Source organism: Triturus cristatus, chromosome 2_1 (assembly GCF_964204655.1).
Source record: "Triturus cristatus chromosome 2_1, aTriCri1.1, whole genome shotgun sequence".
NCBI lineage: Eukaryota > Metazoa > Chordata > Amphibia > Caudata > Salamandridae > Triturus > Triturus cristatus.
Genome location: NC_140581.1, coordinates 984,096,302 through 984,116,947, shown reverse-complemented (window position 1 = coordinate 984,116,947; position 20,646 = coordinate 984,096,302). Strand labels below are relative to the sequence as shown.

At 44.9% G+C, this 20,646-nt stretch overlaps 1 protein-coding gene across 5 annotated transcripts in view; it reads right to left on the bottom strand.

The window, feature by feature from the left end:
• PDE5A (phosphodiesterase 5A) overlaps positions 1-20,646 on the bottom strand; it is a 708,225-nt gene that overhangs the window by 277,905 nt on the left and 409,674 nt on the right. For all 5 annotated transcript variants that reach the window (XM_085634223.1, XM_085634230.1, XM_085634240.1 and 2 more), the window contains exon 6: positions 11,954-12,091. In XM_085634223.1, the coding sequence (XP_085490349.1) occupies positions 11,954-12,091 (138 nt within the window). The remainder of the gene's footprint in view (positions 1-11,953; positions 12,092-20,646) is intronic.

The window sequence follows — 20,646 nt, the reverse complement described above, 5'->3', positions numbered from 1 at the left end:
ACATTTATGTACCTCCTTCCAGTATGCATGAATTAAAGGACACTCCCAAATAATGTGTTCCTTCTACACATCCCTTCTTTGCTCCTACCCATGAGAACCAGTCTGGGACAAGAGAGATATATACGATGTAGGATTTTTATTTGAACCAACCTAAGTTTTGCTGAGATGGCCACCTCCTTCAGCGAGGAGAGCGCCTCCTGCCATTCTTCATCATCTAGCTCCAGGCCTTCCCGCCCTCTCTTCTACCTTAGTGCCTTTAGAGGATCTGGGGTATTGCGTATAAGTTTCTTGTATGTGAGTGAGATAGCTTTCTCGGATAAGTGACCATCCATCAGCCTATCCTCAAGTGGGGAGGACTCTGGTAGGTCGGAGCTGGCTGGGATGTTAGTCTGGAGGGAATGTCTGACCTGTACTTATCGGAAATATTCTGAGTCAGCTAACTCATGTGTCTGTCGTAGTGCGGCGAAGGTGATCATCCCGTTGCGTCCCCAAAGGTCCCTGATCCGTGAGAGTCCGATTAGGTCCCATTTATCGAACCCCTTAGAGCGTCCCAGTGTGCCCAGGGCTTCAGAGTCCCATAGTGGGGTGGCAAGTGTTAGTCGGTTTCCCCACCCTAAAGTGAGGTTTGCCGTGTGCCAGATTTGCACTGAGAGCTGTGTGGGACCTGTAAGAGGGAATTTGTTTGGTCTGGAGTATAGTGCCCTTGTGTAGCTACCACCCGGCAGTATCCACCTGTCCATCTTGTATCCTGGGTCCTCATCCCCACGGTAAACACACTGGTTTATGGCTGCGAGGAGAGCTGCCCAATAATATTTCCTGATATCTGGGAGTGCAATACCTCCGTCGTACCAGCCAAGTGTCAATTTCTGGAGCGATATACGCGGTTTACCATCCCAGAGTAGGGCTCTCTGGGTGGATTCGATGTCTTTGAAATACTTTTGCGGTACTGGGTCTGGGAAATTCTGAAGGGCATAAAGGAATCGAGGCAGTGCCATCATTTTAAAGAGGGCCGCACGACCCAACAAAGATATCGGAAGCGTCTTCCAAGCAGCAGTGTCCCTCTTGAACCGCTGTAAAGGTGGGAGGAGGTTTCGGTCATAACGGAGTTTGGGATCTGTGGAGATGAAGATACCCAAATATGTGAATCCGTCCGTTACTGTTTGAATTGGGCAGCCATCCGGGACCCTTGGGGGGCTACCGTGCAGGACATAGATCTGTGATTTGCTCCAGTTGATTCTATAGCCAGAGTTTCTTCCGAAACTCGTAAATATATCAAGGACCACTGTCAATGATTTCTGAGGCAAAGCCAGATACAGGAGGAAGTCGTCTGCATATAGGGAGATGCGGTCCTCCCAATCAGCTGCCCACCTAAGTTCCCTAATGGATGCGTCTCTCCGTATCCAGGCCGCCAGCGGCTCAAGGTAAGGTGCAAAAAGCAATGGCGAGGGGGGGGGGCACCCCTGTCGTGTTCCTCTTTCAAGGGTAAAGACGGATGATATTTTGTTATTGACTACCACTTGTGCCAGCGGTTCGCTATAGAGGAGTCGCACCTATCCTATGAAGTTGGGCCCAAAGCCTAGCTTTCGCAGAACTGCCATTAGGTATGTCCACTCTAGAGTGTCGAAAGCCATTGTTGCGTTCAACGATACCACAATGGCGTCCTTCTGAATGGAGGCGTGTCGCCCCAGAACCCCGTGAAGTCTTCTAAGATTAAGTGCAGTATTTCTGTGCGGTATGAAGCCCGAATGGTCAGGGTCGACTAGTGTGGCAATCACTCGCCGTAGCCGAAGTGCCAACAGCTTCGCAAGGATTTTTGGCTCAGCGTTAAGTAAGGAGATGGGCCTATATGAGGTACAGTCCTGTTTAGGATTACCTGCTTTGGGAATAGCCACCAACGTGGCGATACACTTATCTCGTGGGAGTTTGCCCATGTCCCTGCTGTATTCAAACATGCTTTTTAAATAGGGGGCTGATTTGTCAGGTCTAAGCTTATAAAGTTCGATTGGCAGGCCGTTAGGGCCCAGAGCTATCCCTGGTTTTAATGCTCTGATCGCCGCGGCTATCTCATCGGTCGTGAAAGGACTCTCTAACACCTCTGCTTCAGAGTCAGAACGGGTGGGCAGTTGGATGTCTGCCAAGAGGGCTATGGAGTCCTCTTCCGGGAGAGCCGAGCTGCTTCAGCACACTTGTGCAAAGTGGGTGGCGAACTCCTGTACTATATCATGGGGTTTTGTTAACATAGCACCCGTAGCACTCTTAAGCTCTGGGACCAACCTATATGCCCTTTCCTTCTTGTCCAACCAGGCAATCAATTTGCCTGATTTATCCCCTTGATCGTACAGGCGACCGTCCTTATCTCTTGCTAGGGTTTTGGCCGCCTCTGTTGCTAATGCTCTGTATTCGGCTTCTTTGAGCTGCAGTCTGTGGAGAGCGGCCTTGTCACCTCCTTCTTGTGCCTCCTCTTTGAGTCGAAGCAGGTCGCGCTCACATGCGACCATCTGCTTGGTGTTTTCTTTATGTAGCCCAGCTATGGCTGAGAAGGCGTTGCCCCTGATCACAGTTTTGAACGCTTCCCAAAGGGTGGAAAGAGAATGTACTGTGCCATAATTTTCCTGAAAATACTGATCGATGTTTTGGGTTAGTGTGGTTTTAACCTCTGGATTGCGGAGATACCACGGGTTGATGGGCGCTATACACCCCACCCTTTTTTCCCCAATAGTGAGGTGTACCCATTTGGGAGAATGGTCCGATATACCCCTCGCCAAATGTCTAATTTCTTGTATAATAGTGTTGTATTGTATGGGCATAAGGATATAGTCTATTCTAGAGAATGTGTGATGGGACCCTGAAAAAAAGGTGTACTGTTGGAGGTGTGGATGGTGCATTCTCCAGAGGTCAGTGAGGCCAAATGCCTCCGTGAGGATGGGAAGCCACGTGTGGCCGGGGTTGATGTCTCGGGCGGATGGTGGTCTAGAACTCCCGATATAACCGCATTAAAGTCCCCACCCAGTATGAGGTGTCCTTCAGGGAGGGAGAGCAAGAGCGTCCCTAGGTCTTTATATGATTGGGCTTGAAGACCTGGTGGGATATAGACTGCCAGTAGTGTTAAGGTTTGGCCTTCCCATTGCTCCGAGACCCGAGCGAATCTCCTGAGTGGATCGTCCTATGTGTGTGTAATACTGATTGGCAACGCGTGTCTAAAAAGGATACCTACTCCACAGGAACCGGAGGTGAAGCCAGCATGCGTTACCATTGTGTAGCCCCACCTGTTTAAAGCCTTACAGGAGTTACCAATTAGGTGGGTCTCTTGGAGCAAGGCGACGTCCGGGGACTGACGCTTTATGTATTGAAGCACTATGCTTCATTTGACCTTATCCAGAGCGTGTGATGCCAGTTTCTGCATGACCAAAAATCCACCCTCAGAACCTCCCCCTCCCCCTGTAACAATAGGAGCGATTAAATTGACTAACAGTAACAATCATCACCCCAAGTCGATCCACCCTCCCTCCTACCCTGCCACGTAGGTTTGAAACTACCCACATCCCCAACTAGCAGAGTGCCTATCGCCCAAAGAACAAATCAAACAATTGACAGGGGAAAAAGGGCTAGCACCGACTCCGGTCGCCCAGGAAAAGCCCCCACCCCTATGCCAGCTCATAGAGGGGAACAATAAACCAAGTGTCAAATAGAAGCAATCCCACATCCCCCACTACAATGCAACCCCTACCCGCCCCCCCATCCTGGGAGCGTATACATTACAGTTCACTGGAGCTGTGCCACTGGCGTTGGCTCGGTTTGTCAACATCGGATCTGCCGTCCGCCGACCCCGGCGATCAGACGCGGGTGTCTCTCCAGTCACTACTCACAGCTGTCGGCGATTTCCGAGTAGCCACCCGATCCCACCAGTCTTGCACTTCTGAGGGGGCCGTGAAGAAAAGGGATTTGCCGTCCGATATGACTTTGAGTTTTGCTGGGAAGAATATCATGTATTTAATCCCGCGTTCTCGGAGCTCCCGCTTGACCCCGTCAAAGGAGTGCCGCTGCTGCTGGACCTTGAGCGTGAAGTCGCATTTTCATAGAGAAGATCTCCTTGCGCATGGGCTGCCTGCAGGATCGCGTCACGGTCCCTATAGTTGAGAATTCTAGCAATTATGGTCCTGGGTGCTGCTCCCGGTTTGGGCTTGGGGATTGGGGCCCGGTGTGCTTGTTCGATTGTGAATAGAGAGGAGAGCCGCTTCGGTTTGAGGTGGTTTAGGATTAAGTCCTCCAGGAAGAGGTCCATACAAGGCCCCTCCGAGCCCTCCGGAACCCCAACTACCCTGATGTTGTTACGCCGGGCCCTTCCCTCCTGATCTTCGTGCCTGAGTGGCATCTACCGGTGTTGGTGTACCAATCGTTGTACCCGCTCCTCAAGCTTCTTTGTGGAGACCTGGAGTTCCTGAACATTTGTTTCGGTGACTTTGACTCTATCCGTGGTTTTGTTCATGTCAGCTCGCAACAAGTTCATCGCAAAGGAGACTATCAATTTTAGTCTCAAGTGTGTCACCCAGCACCTGGATGGCCGCCATGATGGAGGTGAGGAACGGTTCATTCTCAACAGTATTTCCGCCTTGAGCTCCCTCTTCAGCGGTGTTGTGTTTGGGGATTGCATATTTATTGAGTTTGTTTGTCTGAACCGCTGCACTAGTCTTGGGTTTCAGTGTGAGAGCAATTATGCCCAGCAGGTCCAGCGGGTGTACTATGTCGTCGCCGTCACAGAGATCAAATCTTAACAATGGTGCGGGCTTCTGCCACAGTGCCACAGTCCGCACCTTGAGAAAGAAGAGGCACGACAGACAACATTCCAGGGGGGCCCAACTGTAGGAAATAGAATATCCTGTTAGTCCGCTGTGTGGGTGGTGTATGCAAACTAGGGCTAGCGAGAAGTTATCCGGTATATGGTCGACCACGGCCTGGCTGCCCCTGGGTCACGGAAAGATCCGTTCCCTCGCTTCAGACGCCTCCAGGGTTGCAATCTTGCATGGCAGTGTTTTCAATGCAGAGGGTCCGGGTCCCGGGGAACACCGGTATGACCCCTCTCCACAAAGCACAGGGCCAGGCACGCGCCAAGTGCCCCTCTGGGGTGGTTCTGCTCTGGTTCACCCAAGCTGGATGTGCCCTTAGGATGTAGTCCCCTCCAAGCACAATAATTAAGGCCAGTCACAGTCTTTGTCCCAGGGCCCTATCCGGTGCCTGCCCCGAAAGATGGCGCTGCGTGAGTCCGGCCCGAGGCAACTCCCACACTGCAATCAGTCACTGGGCCATTGGCTCATTCCACCCATGGCGTCGCCAGCATCAAATGACTCCGCTGGTCACAGCCCTCTGACCCCAGCGCTAGCGTCGCCGATTCGCAGATCTTTCAATCCTCTACAATGGGTACACCTTTCACACCAGCACCCACCGTCCGCCGATCTGCGGACCGAGCTTGCTACATGAAGCCGCCGCACGCCATGACTCATATATTCAGCACCTTACCGGCGTTCGCGGGTTTGGGGCAGGTTATATCCGGTCAGGGGGATGAATGGGATGGCTCCTCAAATCATTGGCTTCAATGGCTCCTCAAATCATTGGCTTCACCTCAGCAGCCTGCATCCTCCGTGGGTACCCCAACGTGTAAGAGGGCCCATCGCTTTCAGTCCAGATGCCGCCGGCACCTTAGAGGCAGCAGAGTATTCATGCCTTTAGGCCCTGCACCGCACGGGACTCGGCTCTCGGCAGCATGCGTCCCCGATCATCCATCCAATATCGGACTTACGGAAGCTGACAGCGCCGTGGGCCGGAGGTCAACGGACCACAGGAGGAACCAGGTGCTGTGATATGTGGGTTCAGCACCGACGCGACAACCCCAGCGGGTCCCCGGCAGGAAGGGAATCCGGAGGCAGTCGCGCACTATCCCTGGCCCGCACGCGGCCTTGTCAGCAGTCACGGCTTCTTCCTCGTAAGTGCTGTGCCGACCCCAGGGTGTCTCTTCGCGACCGGAATTTGCTGCAAAACTGCTTCTAAGTGATGAGGGGTGCAGTGCAGGGTATAATAATGTCCTCTCCTTTGGATTTAAGACGGATTTCGGGCGGTTAGGCCTTTTCCCCGCCAGAGCTCTAGGTTCAGGCGGCCATCTTCGCCGGCGCCAAACCACGCCCCGTCGCCTCCATCTTCTGATTGGCTTTGGTCTCTGTCCTTTAAAAATAATTCCTGATTGCTCCACCCTTTTTCTCAATTGTGTACTCCAATGGATCGCCCCCATGACTTGCCCTCTTCCACTTGTCCGATTTTTCTTTAGGATCAGGAACTTTTTTTTTATTTTGACCAACTCTTCACATATGCGAACGCTCGCTCTCTCTCCTCAGAATGCGGCTGCCTCCTCCTTTCTCCTGCTTGTCGGGTTCTTTTCTTCCCTGCAACCCACGTGGTGCTGCTGATCCCCCTACCCTTATTTATTTTATGCAAGAGTTCACTACCACGGATCGATGTGTGTTTTTAAATTATGAAGCGATCGAGTGAATTAAGGGAACGGTGTTTGAGGGCGGCGTTATCTTTACTGTTTCCTTTTGGTACGAAAGAAACTCGTAGTCATGATGAACTTTCCTTTTAGTTTTTGTAAGCCAAGAAGAAATGGTAAACAAACATTCACTTTTCGTTGGGGCTCGGGGGTTGTTTCTGGCATGGGGTTCTGCTCTTCACATATGTGAACGCTTGCCTCCTCTCCTCAGGCACTGCATCTGGCTCCTCCTCCTTCCTCCAGCTTGTTGGGTTATTTTTTCCCCTGCAGCCCACGCAGCGCTGCTGATCCCCCTCCCTTTCTTTTGCAGGTTGCCGTCTTTGGTGAACTATAAGATACATGGTGTGTTTTTATCTGCATACATTGCACTTGACTATAAGTTTAACTGTTTTTACTTTCTGGATAATTAAGCCTTCTAGGCATTGAGCTGAGGGGGGTCGTGTTACTTTTGTTGACATTATATTTGAGTTTCATGATTTGTAACTGGACCAATAAGCAGGAAACATCTTCGCTATCCCTCTCCCTCTCCACACACTCTCTCGACTTTTTCAGCAGAATTTAAACGTGTGCCGCAGTTTAACCTTTGAGCGTTGTGGAGGGTTTCATCCTCTCAGTAATTCATAATTATCTGCACATGTTTTTCTCTTCTGAACATTTTTTACAATCTAATCATGGCGAGTTTAAGGCATTGTGTCTTTCTCTTGATACAAGTTTTGCTTGTATACAATGGCTCAGCTGCTGAAGCCTTTTATTGGTTTTGTCTCAGTGCAGTTCTTGTTTACAGAGAAAGGGCTGTGTGATTTTACATGTCTGTTCAAATTCGATGTATAGGTTGAAAGAACCTACCTTCCTCCGACCCTGTGGTGCTGTGATGAGCCTGACCTCAAATCCTCCGTCTAGAAACCCCTGATGGTCTTCTTTCTTAGCAGCAGCAGGGGACAGGTCCTTAACAACTCACAGGCCACTAGCAGCACAGTGACCACCCCGAGCTACAGCAGACCCGCGATGAAGGAAACCATTTGATGGAATCACGTGGGAGCTTGCTCCTGTCATCCTTGCATTAGCAATGGACAGTCCAACAGACCAAATTTTTTGTTGCAGCTTTATATAGTGCGATCTGAATCTGGAGGTATTAGAGTACTTTACACAAGTACCAGTTCCATTCATGTTTTTTAAGGCACGGGGAGATTACGTGATTTGGCCAGAATCACAGGATGTTGAGCCAACATCTAGACTCAAGCCTGGTAGCCCATTCAAAAGTTGTCAGCTCTCGTCGCAACACTACAGTGTTCCCCCAGCCACCAGTTAACATCAGCGAAAAAGCAAAGTGTCTTATTATACACACCTTATGGCTTTATTAAATATATATAACTTGGATTTGTAAGCAGTGACAGTCTCTCACACCTGTTTTCAAAAGGACTTCCATTAACATGCATGTACAGCTCTCCCAAGACTTTTTACATTCTTTCATGTTCATTAAAGGAAAGGATTTTCCTATTTCACATTTGTGATTACCTAGAAATGAGATTGAATCATTTTGCTTTCTGTTGTCCCGAAGTCAGTTGTTAGCAATAATAAAATGATAATAAATGCTGTGAATGGGTTGGCGACTCCTGAAAACTGACTGAGCAGCATCCTTGGCAATTGGCAAACCTGTTGTTGGTGGTATGTGCCCTGTTTATCACAGCAATCACTTCTAGAGTGCAAAATTGTAAAAAAATAAATTTTGTATAAATACCCTTGGATTTATAATCTGGAAATACATTGAATCAGTTATCTTAGCTCCTTCCACTAAATCCATGATTTTGTTCTGGTATTCCAACATTACTAGCAAAATGTCCTAGCTCGCACGCCACACTCTGCTGATTGCTCTCGCTTAGGATCCCTTAAGTAATTGTACATAAAGGTACAAAGTCGGGAGACCAACTGCAGTGACCATCATACTACGTTTGCTCTGAGTCAGGCGCATTCTCCCCTTTCTCAACTGTGCGCCATCCATTGTAAAAATTTCCAAAGCTTATACATGTACCTATACCACTGTACAGAAAGCGAAACGCGATGAGAGCAGAGAGGGTGCAGAATCTTGTTTGCATAACACATTAGACGTACCTCTTTTGCAGAACAATCTCCTTAGAGAAGTTCAGGGAAAGGGGGTTGTCTGATAAAGCCACCGGTGTATGAACCCCTAAATGGAAACATCCCACTGAGAATCACTGACCAAGTGAGGCGAGTCACTAGTGGTGGAGCAAGTCCACTCCTCAAGAAAGCCTCTATGAGATTGCCCAAAGGAAACTTTACGGTGTTGAAAGTTGCCTGACCAACGTGAAAATCTGCTGGAGCAGGGGTTGGAAAAGAGTGGAAAGTTTACTCTTACAGAAATGCAGACTGGATTGCAGATCACCTCAAATCTGTAAAATACATTTTCCCAAATGACCTATCTGCCCAAAAGCTGGGAGAGAGATAAGCATGAGACTGGAGCTACCACTAAACAGGGTCAGTGGGTGCAATATTCAAGCTGTCATCCGGTCCAGCCTATAATGACTTTCATGCATACAGTATCATTCACCAATGCCCAATTAGACCCTTTTCAAATTCTGAAGCAGTTCAGTATGAGGCGAGCTTTGTGCCCATAAATTTCTGGTGAGAAAGCACATAGCTTTGACTACATTAAAGGAAAAGCATCAATCAGGCACAAGAGTTCATATTGTCTCTCAATATGAAGGATACAAAGCAGAGGCTACAGACGTTTGCAAGGAAAAAGCACTTTGTGATTGACAACCTCATAAATCTCCTTTGTGGTAGTGTCCTTGTAGGAGTGGTCTTCACAAGCATGATCTACTTGACATTCATTTCAGAGGTTGGAAGCTCTGCTGAAGCTACTTGGTTTTGCGATACCATAGTTTTGAGAACGTGCTTGGAGTGTTTGTGACTTTGATCGTATGGTCTTGCATACTGCTTTGGCCTTTGACAGTGCCTGCTCCTGCTGAGAGACTTTTCTTCAACTCAAAACTTGTCACATTGAGCTCACGAGATGTCATGACTTCAGGAGACATGTCTTCTGCTCATCCACACTTGAGTGAATTGAGCTCTGGAAAATTCTACATTTCCTGTCTCTTTAGCTCACCCTCTTCTCGCCCCATCTTCTCCTTTGTCAGTGTTTTTAGATCTCTCTCTACTTCTTTCCTTCTCCATTTTCTGCCTTTCTCTTGCTTTGGGTAAAAGTCTGATAATAAAAAATAAGTCCTGATCTCCAATAATGAGTGGTGGCATTCGCCATTTGCAAGCACCAGCTCAATTCTTCACCCACAGTCCAATCACCCATTTAGATAAGAAGATTATACATAAATATACTGAAACATTGTTTTGATGTTCCAAATAATATTGCGTTTTACATCGGTTAGACAAAGCTCCCATGGTATTGTTACTCTCTTACACAAGAGTCACAGTTTCAGGTATTGTAATGTATTTTATTGCAGCATTTATATAACACTTCATACACCTGACCAAGTTGCAAAGCACTTGATGGTAATTATGTAACTAGGAAGCCCTTTCAATTTGGAAAGAGCAAAGGCTCTTTTTCACCTTGGAAACAGATTAGAGTTAGTAATAAAGTTGTTTGTGATTGTGCTGTAATCGTTAGCCACTGGAGGAAGTCTGCACACCCAATTGCGAGAACCTAACAACGCAGCCTTTGTTTCCACATCTTTGCAAACAAGAACTGCCTGAAGATTGCCAGGATTTTAATAATGCCTGGCTATTGATAAATCAGGCCAACAGCAGAGCCTGGTCTCTGTTGTGTTTTCCATGTTTTATCTAAGGGTGGCCTGAACTTTGCATGTGGCTGTATATGTTCTGGCCTGAAGTGGTCCTTTACACCTTCAGCATTTGACTACTTTAGTCGGTTTTGTAAAGCATCAACAGATAGAAATGCCTACATAACGCCTTTAAAACACACCAGTCGAATAAGTGTGGACCCTGACACCACTGAGAGAAACTGTTGCATAATTTAACTCTGTTTGGTCTCCCCTACAATCCTGCTTTCAACAAAATGTAGAAGTCATGGGATGAAATCCCTGAAGAGATGGAAGCCAGGGACACTCATGTCATATTCATGACCTCAGAGAAACCACATGCATGACCAGTTTCTCAGCCTTGTCATAAAAAACATTATTTGTCATTAGACTTCAGTCCTTTCCCAAAGTAACATCAGCACAACAAAATGGCGGCTGTTTCTATCTTACGATTTACTCATTTTTCTCTAGGTCCTGTGCACTTATATGTGGCTATACTTTCTCTGCAGTAAATCAATGCTTTAAAGGCTGAGACAGCTGTGGCTACGGAGAGCCTTGAGGGCAATGCCAATGTCTGTGAACTCAGTTAGCCTTTGTCATTTTATTCCATATACTCACACAAGTACAAAATGGTTGGTCAGCACTTTTGGAGCATGCCTAACACATAGCAAATCATATGAAGAGCAAAAGTCCTGTGTCCAGCATGGCCAACACCGATTGCAAGGCCACAAGACAAATCCTTAGTCTGTTATGTATGAATCCAGGTCATACTAGAACAAATAGGATAATCCTGTTTCACAGCTCAAAGTGCACAAGCCTAATTGTACATTTTGCTTAAACACTACACAAGTCGCAACACCATTACCCCATCTTTTTACAGCAACTGCACACTGTTGCCAAAGGCAGGGAGTGAGAAAGTAAAAATAAACACACTAGTATCCCTTTCTCCTGCTCCTCCAGTCCAGAGTCACTTCAGGTTGCGGCATCCGAAGCCAATGGAAGATTTGTCCCGTGCGTCGGAATCACACAAGATGTAGGAATGAAATGCCCTTCTCTGAATCAAGCCAGTCATAACCAGCAGTGCCCTGAGAAGACCAGTTATTAGACAAGCTTTCACGCCCCGATCACTCGTCCCACTGGTCTCCCAGAGTTCCCACACTTCTCAGTCCTGAGTACCACTGCGCTGGAGAAGATGCCGTTGCCTCCGCTCATTTTTCACCTCTCCCTCCAGCCTACCATAAACATCAAAAATGTTGGCCAAAAGGTCTCTTTTCACTGAGCAAAACAAAGCCAGTGTACTGAAAAAGATGCCACTGGCATACCAGACTCTGGGACCATATACATTTAGTAGCCCACATGATAATTCAGTGAACTGAGCACTCACAGCTAACGATCAAGTGTAGTATGGCTACTGTATAATCAAAAATTGTATTACGCTTTCGTTTGTTCCATTCAGCTCTCGACTGGAAGGAAAATTCAGAAGGAAACAGAGTGAGTCAATGGACCCCATTTTCTAAATTTTGTTATACCACTCACAACCCGCTATCCAATTGGAGTCCATAAAACACAGGTGAAAGACACAAAACAAACCTTAAACCTCTCAAGAGAGGCATAACTCAAGACTCACCGAGGAATCTTCATCCGCAATGAAAATGGTGCATCGCTCGGTCTGCATAAAAGAGATAATGGTGGCTGCTATTTTCTTCAGGATGACTTCCAATGACTGCTGCTCTTCAAAAATCAAGGTAGCGAGGTCAAGGAGCACCTGCACAACAAAAGATAAACATTAAAACAGTCTGCAGTGGCTGCTAGAAATGGCGGGAGAATTGCGATGTGTGTGTAGCTGTATTTAGGGGCAGTGAGGCAACTGTTTTTAATGCTTTTTTTTTAAATCTCAGATTTGACTGTGGAATAAGTAGGACAAGCATACGTGCAAAAAGAAAGAATAAACAGGATGTTAAATTTGCCTACTTCCCGGGATCGCTTTCAGACGGCGTGACTGGAACCTTATAATGCTTCTCAGACAGCGCTGATTGCTACAAGCTGGACGTGCACAGACAAATAAGTAGTTCGGCAAATTAAAAAAAACATAAATCGAGTCTATATTGGGTAAATAATAGTTGTGCTCCTACACAAAAAATCGACATTTCATTTTAGAGCTTAAAAAAGGAATAAGTCAAATTTGCGGCTGTCAACAAAATAGAAATAAACTTAAATCTACTTTATTAGTACAGTTGGGCCAGATTATTTGAAGAACTGTGAAACAGGCAAAAAGCGCCTGTATTTTTAAAATCACATTTGGAACATAAAGGGCTACAAGAACAACCCAAATTCGCTCCGCGGGCAAACCCGAAAAACAGAGGATATTGGGTGTTTCACAAGGTTCAAGCATTTTGTGTGATTCTCTGTGGCAAGACAAGGTCCAGGGAGAACAACACAAACTACCAAGGAACAGAGTAGTTTGTGTGGTTTATGCAGCTCTCATTGGACTTCTTGTTACTGGGAAGAACCCCTTGAACTGCTTGAAACAGACAGTTCAAAGTCATGAACAACCAGCTGCTGTTCAAGGAAATATATCACAACCGGATCTTTGCACTCATACATCCAATATTCAATCCACTGACTCATTCTTGCGTTCACCTTCTGACCCAATCGCAATAAAATACACAAAAAATCAACATATGGAATGGAATACATTCCTTGAGCTGCCCTCCTCTCATCTGTGCTGCTGCCAGAGAAAGATGAACACCAGAAATTATCTAGTTGTCTAAGACACTTGTACAACATTACAGTATCATGGGTGTGCCCCTTAAAGTTCAAGCTCAGCAGCTGGATAATTAAACAAAATGATAGTTGTGTTGCGGACAAGCACTTTTTTTGCGGAAGAGCACAACTTCTGTCCAATCAAAACATGTACTGCTGACTCACAACATGTGGGCTGAATCAAAGCCCCTTTCTAGTGATGCTCACATAATTGTCTGGCTACAGCTGCACTGTCCAGCCAGACCATAAAACCCCCACCGTGCTTATTAGTTCTCTGAGTATTTGAATCTGCATTGGCGATGTTTGCTTGTTACAACATCGCATCATTAAAATGTTATTTTTCTGTTACAATCTACTTATGGTAATTGTTTTTTTGTTTGTTATTTTAACACTTCAAAGATCTCTTCGGGATCAACATCACAGAAGACTATTCACCAATAAAAAAACATAAACGATATGGATGTAATATAGGGGGTCCCTCGAAATAGCAGCTGCTTCCCAGGTTTGCCCATTGTGACCCCTGGCACTGCTATAGTGACCACAAGAACAGATATAAACAGGGATCTGATGAAAATGGTTTAGGTTCTGCACACTCCTGTAATTGAATAAATAGCAAACACATTCTTAAACAACTTGTTTTAATATTCTGTATATATCAAAAGGGATTGTTTGGACACAATGTTCCCAGCTTCAAAGGAGTGATAGTGGCTTTTGAGTAATCATACATTTTAAATCAGCAATGAAATAAATCAACAATCAACGACTATTAACCACGAATAGAAACAATTCAATCACATCACATAGTTCATAATCAATATATGGTCTACATGAATTAAAATAAGGGGACATAACCATTATTTTTGTTTTTGCATCACCCTGGAATTTACTAATACATTTCTGTTTCCGTTATAGACTGGAGAAGCATCAAATGATGGCAGTTATGACAGATAAAAATAGTTTTGGTTCCCAGTGTTGTTCTGTGTTTTGAAGCAATGTATTCTCCGACTGGACAGACCACATCATTTTTCATGGTCTAAAAAGAGAAATGAGTAATGTCGCCTCCTTGGCACACCATGCTAGCACCCTAGATCAAATATAGGTGGTGTGTAAAATAGTCATTTATCTGTGTTAGTAACTGTTGTGTTGTTATGTTAATTGTGCACTAATTATGGAGTTCTTCATTTCAGCTATTTCAAATATTGTGATATCATCTGGGTCACGCTCATGGGACATCACTTCCTGGGAAGATTTGGGTCAAACGTCATATGATGTCTCTTCCTGTGATGTTACAGAGGTCAAAGGTTGTGTAAATTCACTTCAGCTACCCCCTGGAATCTGTTGAATCATACACCAAGACAAAAGTACAGGCACAGATTTAGATCTCTGCCTGAATATACTTTTCTTTTTTTTGATTAACAACATTCCTACTTATTTGTCTGGAAGCAGCACCAGGGCCCTTATCATGGAAAGTGCCCCGGGAGCGCAGCGGGCATGCATGCTTCCCTTAGGCACCCCTGGGGTACTTTGGTATTACAGAAAGTGGCGCAGACGCTTGTGTGGCCATTTCTGTAATACCATAGCGCTGGCACACATATAGCGCCAGTGCTATCGCCAGAGGGCTTTCCCTCGTTTGCATGGGGGCGTGACCCTATGCAAATGAGGGATTTCCTTTGCCTATGCGCCGTACTATGGACGCACGCACAGATGCACAGAAGCTGTCAGGAGGCACACTGACAGTGTGCCACCTAATAGGTGGAGGGGAAAAAGTGGGTCGTATAGACCCCTAAACATCCTCTTGCAGGCGAGTGCAGTCACTCACAGCACCTGCACCTGCCTGCACAGTGAAACACATAGTGGCTGCTTCAAAGCCGGTCCGTATTTCACTTGAATGGGCTACCCCCAGGACGGCATGACTTAGCGGCTGCCCTGAGGACAGCGCATTCAATATAATACTGCGCAGTCTCCTTGTTTGCACCGGGCGCACCTTTTGAAAGGTGTGCCAGGCACAAACAACGAGAGCGAGGCGTATTCTGTAATATGGCCCCAGGAGCAGTTTTCTGGGCGTACAATTGGGAATGCCATGTGACTAATTCCGCAGGTTCCTACTTCTGCTGCATGGAGTTATACATGGCGCATAAATCCGCACTGGGGTAATGACATTTCTTGGGCAAATGAACAATGGACAAATCTGAGGGTGATCTATTTTCCTTCCCATACTTTAGCCCTTTGCTAGAGTAAATCTCTGACAATTTTAAGGATGGAAATGGGTCGAAGAGGAGTTTGGTGGATGCGCTCAAAAGTACGTCTGGGCGTTTCCAAATTTCCAAGGCAAACCATGCCCACTTTCCACCCCTTGAATGAGATTTACTACTGCAAACTTTTCCACATTTGTGACGGAGAACTCAGCAGTAGTAAATGCATTAATGCTGACCAGGAATCTGTTTATGAATGCGAGACAAGCGTAAAAAGGTATTTTCAGCGGTAAATGTTTGTTTACAGACAAAAATACCTTTGTGAACAGGTCCCAACTTGCTCTCTAGAAATAATATGCACATATTTGAAAATCTGGTTGTTCTATGTGACTTGAAACTGTTTACAAGGGTGAGTGCATACTTCAATAGGGAAAGGTTAATAGCACCAATGTATACATCTTGCCAGTGTGGTACAAGCATTTATATATATTTTAAACGATATCGGAAAACATTTTTGTTCAGGCCTATTACATGCCATTGGTGGTAGATCTAAAATGGTTTGCTGAAAACACATTTTACAACGGTACGATGAAAGTGCATTTGTGCCAGTGCTAATATATGACAAGAATGGTTGTGCACAGTTAAAGAGACGGACTGTAGTTAAGGTACAATAACACACTACATCAAAGCAATACCGCAATAGCACTACAGCAAAACAACAAAAACACAGTGTTGAACGCAACAAAGCGATGTGACAACCAAACTCAGTACAACATGCTATGAGAATAAATACAACACATCAAAAATATTCAACACAATGACAAAACAGTAGCACAACACAACAATGGCTTTGCTTCCTTTTTAACCAACCTGAGACACTTGGTTAGTTCTGGGAAAAATACATCCATAGATACACTGGTACCCTGTGATATTCCCCTAGGATCTATATTGACTCTAGTGCTATTCAGTATCAACATGGAACCTCTGAGAGTTATGATGGAAGAAACAAGGGTGGATTTTCGTCAACACACTAATGATACACAGATCTATTTGAAGATCTCAACAATATAACATATGGCCTCCATGAGATCGTGTCTGCAAAAATAAAATCAAAAATTGGATTTCTTCTATTCTGTTCTAGCTTACCCCTGAGAAAACCGAGTACATACTCATCAAAAGTCCACAAAACCATAGAATAAATGAGGTTTGGTTAGTTATACGCAAGAATTATGAATTATGATAATATGTAGCAACTGAGGTAAAATCTTTGGGAATTGTCTCCAACCTCTCAATAACGTATCACGATGAACAGATTGCAAACCGAGCAGGAGCAACACTGCATGCCATCAAAAAACGTAAATCCTTTCTTCAGCCTATGTTTTCAGGTCAATGTTGCAATCTCTGGTAGTGTCAATTATGGACTATGGGAACTCACTATCAACCACTGTGCCTTCCTCCCATCTAACATCCATCAGAGTGGTACTTCCCTCTGACTCCAGAATGATATCCAGTTCAACTGAAATCAACTTCATTTCTCCAGTCTGAGATTTTCAATAACTTCTGCTTGAGGCCAGAATAAAATACAATTTAGCATGCTTTACTTTCAAGGTACTACACATCACCAGTCAGTGCGAACTGATAATTTTAATGTGACAATTAATTCAAATTGGTACGTATAAGTAAAAGGATAATAAAATCATACACAAACAATCTCAGAGCGTGGCTACGTAGTGCCTAAATCCCTAAATGGAACAGAAGAATAAATATAGTAAAATGCCTGGAGTTTCACATAGCAAGAGCAATTTTAAAAGCAAATAAAACTTTAAATAAATGTGTGATACTCAAGCGGCCACAACCAACAAGTGCCAGCGGCATGCACTCGCAATTTAATGGAGGTGAAAATTAATTCCATAAGCTTGCCAAAGCAAGCCAAGTTCTTTGGCATTTCAGTTTTCAAACAGAAGCTCAAGCATTCATACAATTGGAGATCCCACATTTTAAGAACATTGGCTTCAGTAAGGTGCGTGCATGAAGAAATTACGAACAGCAACAATGTAAATGAAGCATGGTCTTTGTCTTGTAATTTCAAAATCTGCAAGGACCAATCCTGGAATCAATCCTTAGCTGGAGTGAAATTCATTGATTGGTAAGACCATCAGTCTTGAGAGGAGAATTTTAAGTCTGATCCCTGTTGTGAGTGCAGCTTTCAAATAAGATTGGATTCCCATTCATTCACAGGTTTTTGGAATTGATGCAAACGTTAAGCCTCGACCGAATTGAGATCAGATTTCCTCGAGAGAAATCAGGCCTGTTTCATCAGAAACATATGGATTTAAGGTGGCGGTTAAGGTGGCTACCTCCGCCTTTAAATCTGTGATCACTTGCTTTAAATACTGTGCCCAAGGATTATCTGACTTAGAGAAGACTTCTTGGAAAGCAGCTTGCTGCACAGAATCACAATATTTAAAGAAGGACACCTTGCATTTGAGATCTTTCTCAGTTAGACCAAATTCCAGGTGAAGTAATGAAAGGCGGGTGTGGTTTGGGAGATGGAATAATGTTCTATAGGCAATACATTGTAATCTATCTAAAGCAGAAGCAAACATTCCTGGATAAGCTGGATGGCCATATGGGAGTGTTGGTATCAGATTGGCCCATGTGACTCGAGTGATGGCTTCAGCTGAAGGTGCAAAAAGGGAAGAGCTTAGCTTGGATAAGGCGAATATGACCCAAACAGACTTTCTGGCTTTTTGTTTTATCTGGAGGCTGGCCTTGTCAGTGTCTAAGAACCATACACCTAGACAGTTGTAGCTTGTCTGCGAGATGGTTAAGTTTTCTAACTTCCATCGTAGCTTCGCTTTATTCTTAAACCTCCCTTTGTTTTATCGACATTGACCACCAGTTTGTTGTCTTCTTTGTGTCTGTTTAATGCATCAATAGCACGTTGTATGTCTACTTTAGTATGGTCAAGAATGAGCAAGTCGTTCACATATTGAATTTTTGGGAGTCTACTTGCTCCAATCCTAGGAGGGATTGTTTTAGCCTTATCAAGTGAGCGTCCTAAATCAGTAGTATAGAGAGATTGATCAGCAAGGGGGCTAGGTTGCTGCCTTGTTTTAAGCCCTTAAACCCTGATTGGTTGTAAATTGATGTGAGGCTAAGTTCTCCCTGCCAGTTTTGATGCAGACCCATATGTTTTTATAAAGCGAGATTAGTGCTCTCAGTAAAGTGGATGAAATCACCCAATCCACCAATTTAGCTCACAGTTTATTTCAATCGACACAATCAAAGTCCACCGAGTAATCAACGAACCCTGCAAATAAGGGCAGGAGAGACAGTTGAAATGTGAGGTCAGCCAAGTAAGACAGGGTTACAGTGTTATCCAGAGTGGGTGAGGGTCTTCGAAATCCCATTTGATAGAAGGGGATTATCTTGGTCCTGAGTGCCCAAGCCTCCAACTCCCGTAGTAGAATTTTGCCTCCGCTTTGGCCTTCAAGTCTAATAATGCGGCGAGGGGTCCCCCTTTATGTATACTGAGTGATGGATAGACTCTCTTCATGAATGGGGAACTTTGGATAATTGAAAGCAAGCCGTGTAGAGAGCAGTTAGTAGGTGCACCCAGAAGTCTAAATCTGATTCAAACAGTGAACCTGGTAGGCCACTGGGACCCGGTGCCCCACTTTTTCTGATGGATTTGATGACTTTGCACACAGCTGTCTTGTTGAAAACCTTGCTAAGATGTACATCGTGTTCTAATTCACATATGTGGTGCCTATAGTCACTATCTTTGTTGTGTGTGTGTCTGCTTCGGTACAAAGTGAAGTAACATGCTCAGTACATTTTCCTAGTAGGGTGCCATTCTCTCTAATGGTGGGTCTGCCACATAAATCATTAATGTAATGTCAAAGTTAGTTTTGTTTTTTTCAAGTTGAACGTAAGTGCACATAGACCCATTCTGATTCTGCATATCTGGCTTTAGGATGTCACAAGTGAGTATGATGAACTTTTCTCATTTTACTTAGTTGGAGCTGGGCAATCAAACTTGTTTTCTGTCGGCTATATCTTCCTGCTGTTGTATTTAGCGCTATTTTGCTTAATAATGATTCTGTTATTAGTTTCCAGTCTTGAAGCAAGTGGCCCAGTTGGATCAACAGTTAGTGTATGGATGCTTTCCACTTGTTGAAGTGAACCAGGCAAACCTTGTTCCCTTCGAGTCTCCTTAATCCTGTGTTCTTTTACTCACCTGTTGAAAGGCCCAAAGTTTTTATTTGAGCAGCAGAGTGGTGCTTTAAGCCAAACCGCATAATAGCTGGATCACGGCAGCTTTCTGAGCGAACCTGTAAGGAATAAGCCAGGCATACTTCCGTTAAAAGGGGGCTTGCAAAGGTATAATTTAGGTGGTGATGTCCTTAAATGTGGGTGGAAGATTGCCCGTGGCAGCAATGGCTGTCTGCGGGGATACCAAATTGTGGGATAGTAGCAAGCAAGTTGCGTCCCCTGTTGAGTAAGGTGGACTCTTAAATTTGCGTCAGTATGGTTATCCAGTTTGTGTATAATAAAGTCTACAATTATCAATGTTTCATGCGAGGGAAATTTGCAGATTAAGTCACCAAGTGCATCACAAAGAGCCGTCAGATTAACCTTGTCCCTTCGACTTTATGTGTTTAGATATACATTGATAAGCAAGATTGGTTCTGCCCACTTGTCCACCATGCAGCTGTTGATTGTGGCTGCTCGCAATGACGGACATTCTGAATCTATGTCGCGTACCTCCAGCTTTGCACTCATAGCTATGTAGGTGGCAAGGCTCTTCAAAGGGCAGCAAAAATTGCTAGTCATGAGTGCCACATAATGTGTTCCACAAGTTTCTTGTAGACAAGTATATCAGCTCTGTCGAAAAAGTTGGAAGTATCTGGATAGCAGGATAGCTAAGTATCTTCCTTAGACTGGCAACATTCTATGAAATAATTGTAAAACAGAAGTGGTGGTGGGAAGATGTCGCATTTAACTTTATGCAGTTGAAGGCACAGTTACCATGATTGGCCAATAACATGGATCTAATCCAGCCCCAGCCCCTCTCTGGTGTTAGCTGTGGGTGTAATAGTACTCTACGATTATCTTGACCGCTTTTAGCATTACATACTGAAATTTGCAAATTGTAATTGCAAGAGTTCAAAGTAGTGCACCATCGGCTCCCTTGAGAATGCTGGTGGTACACCCGTGGCTGCCAGGTGGCTTGTTATTGTTCAAGATTGTGGGAAAAAGTTTCAGGCTCTAGTTTTCGTATTTCAATGCCCCATTCAGAAAAGGCAGATCTCTCATTCAATTCTTAAGTTCCTGTGGTTGGCGATTCCCAAGTAACAAT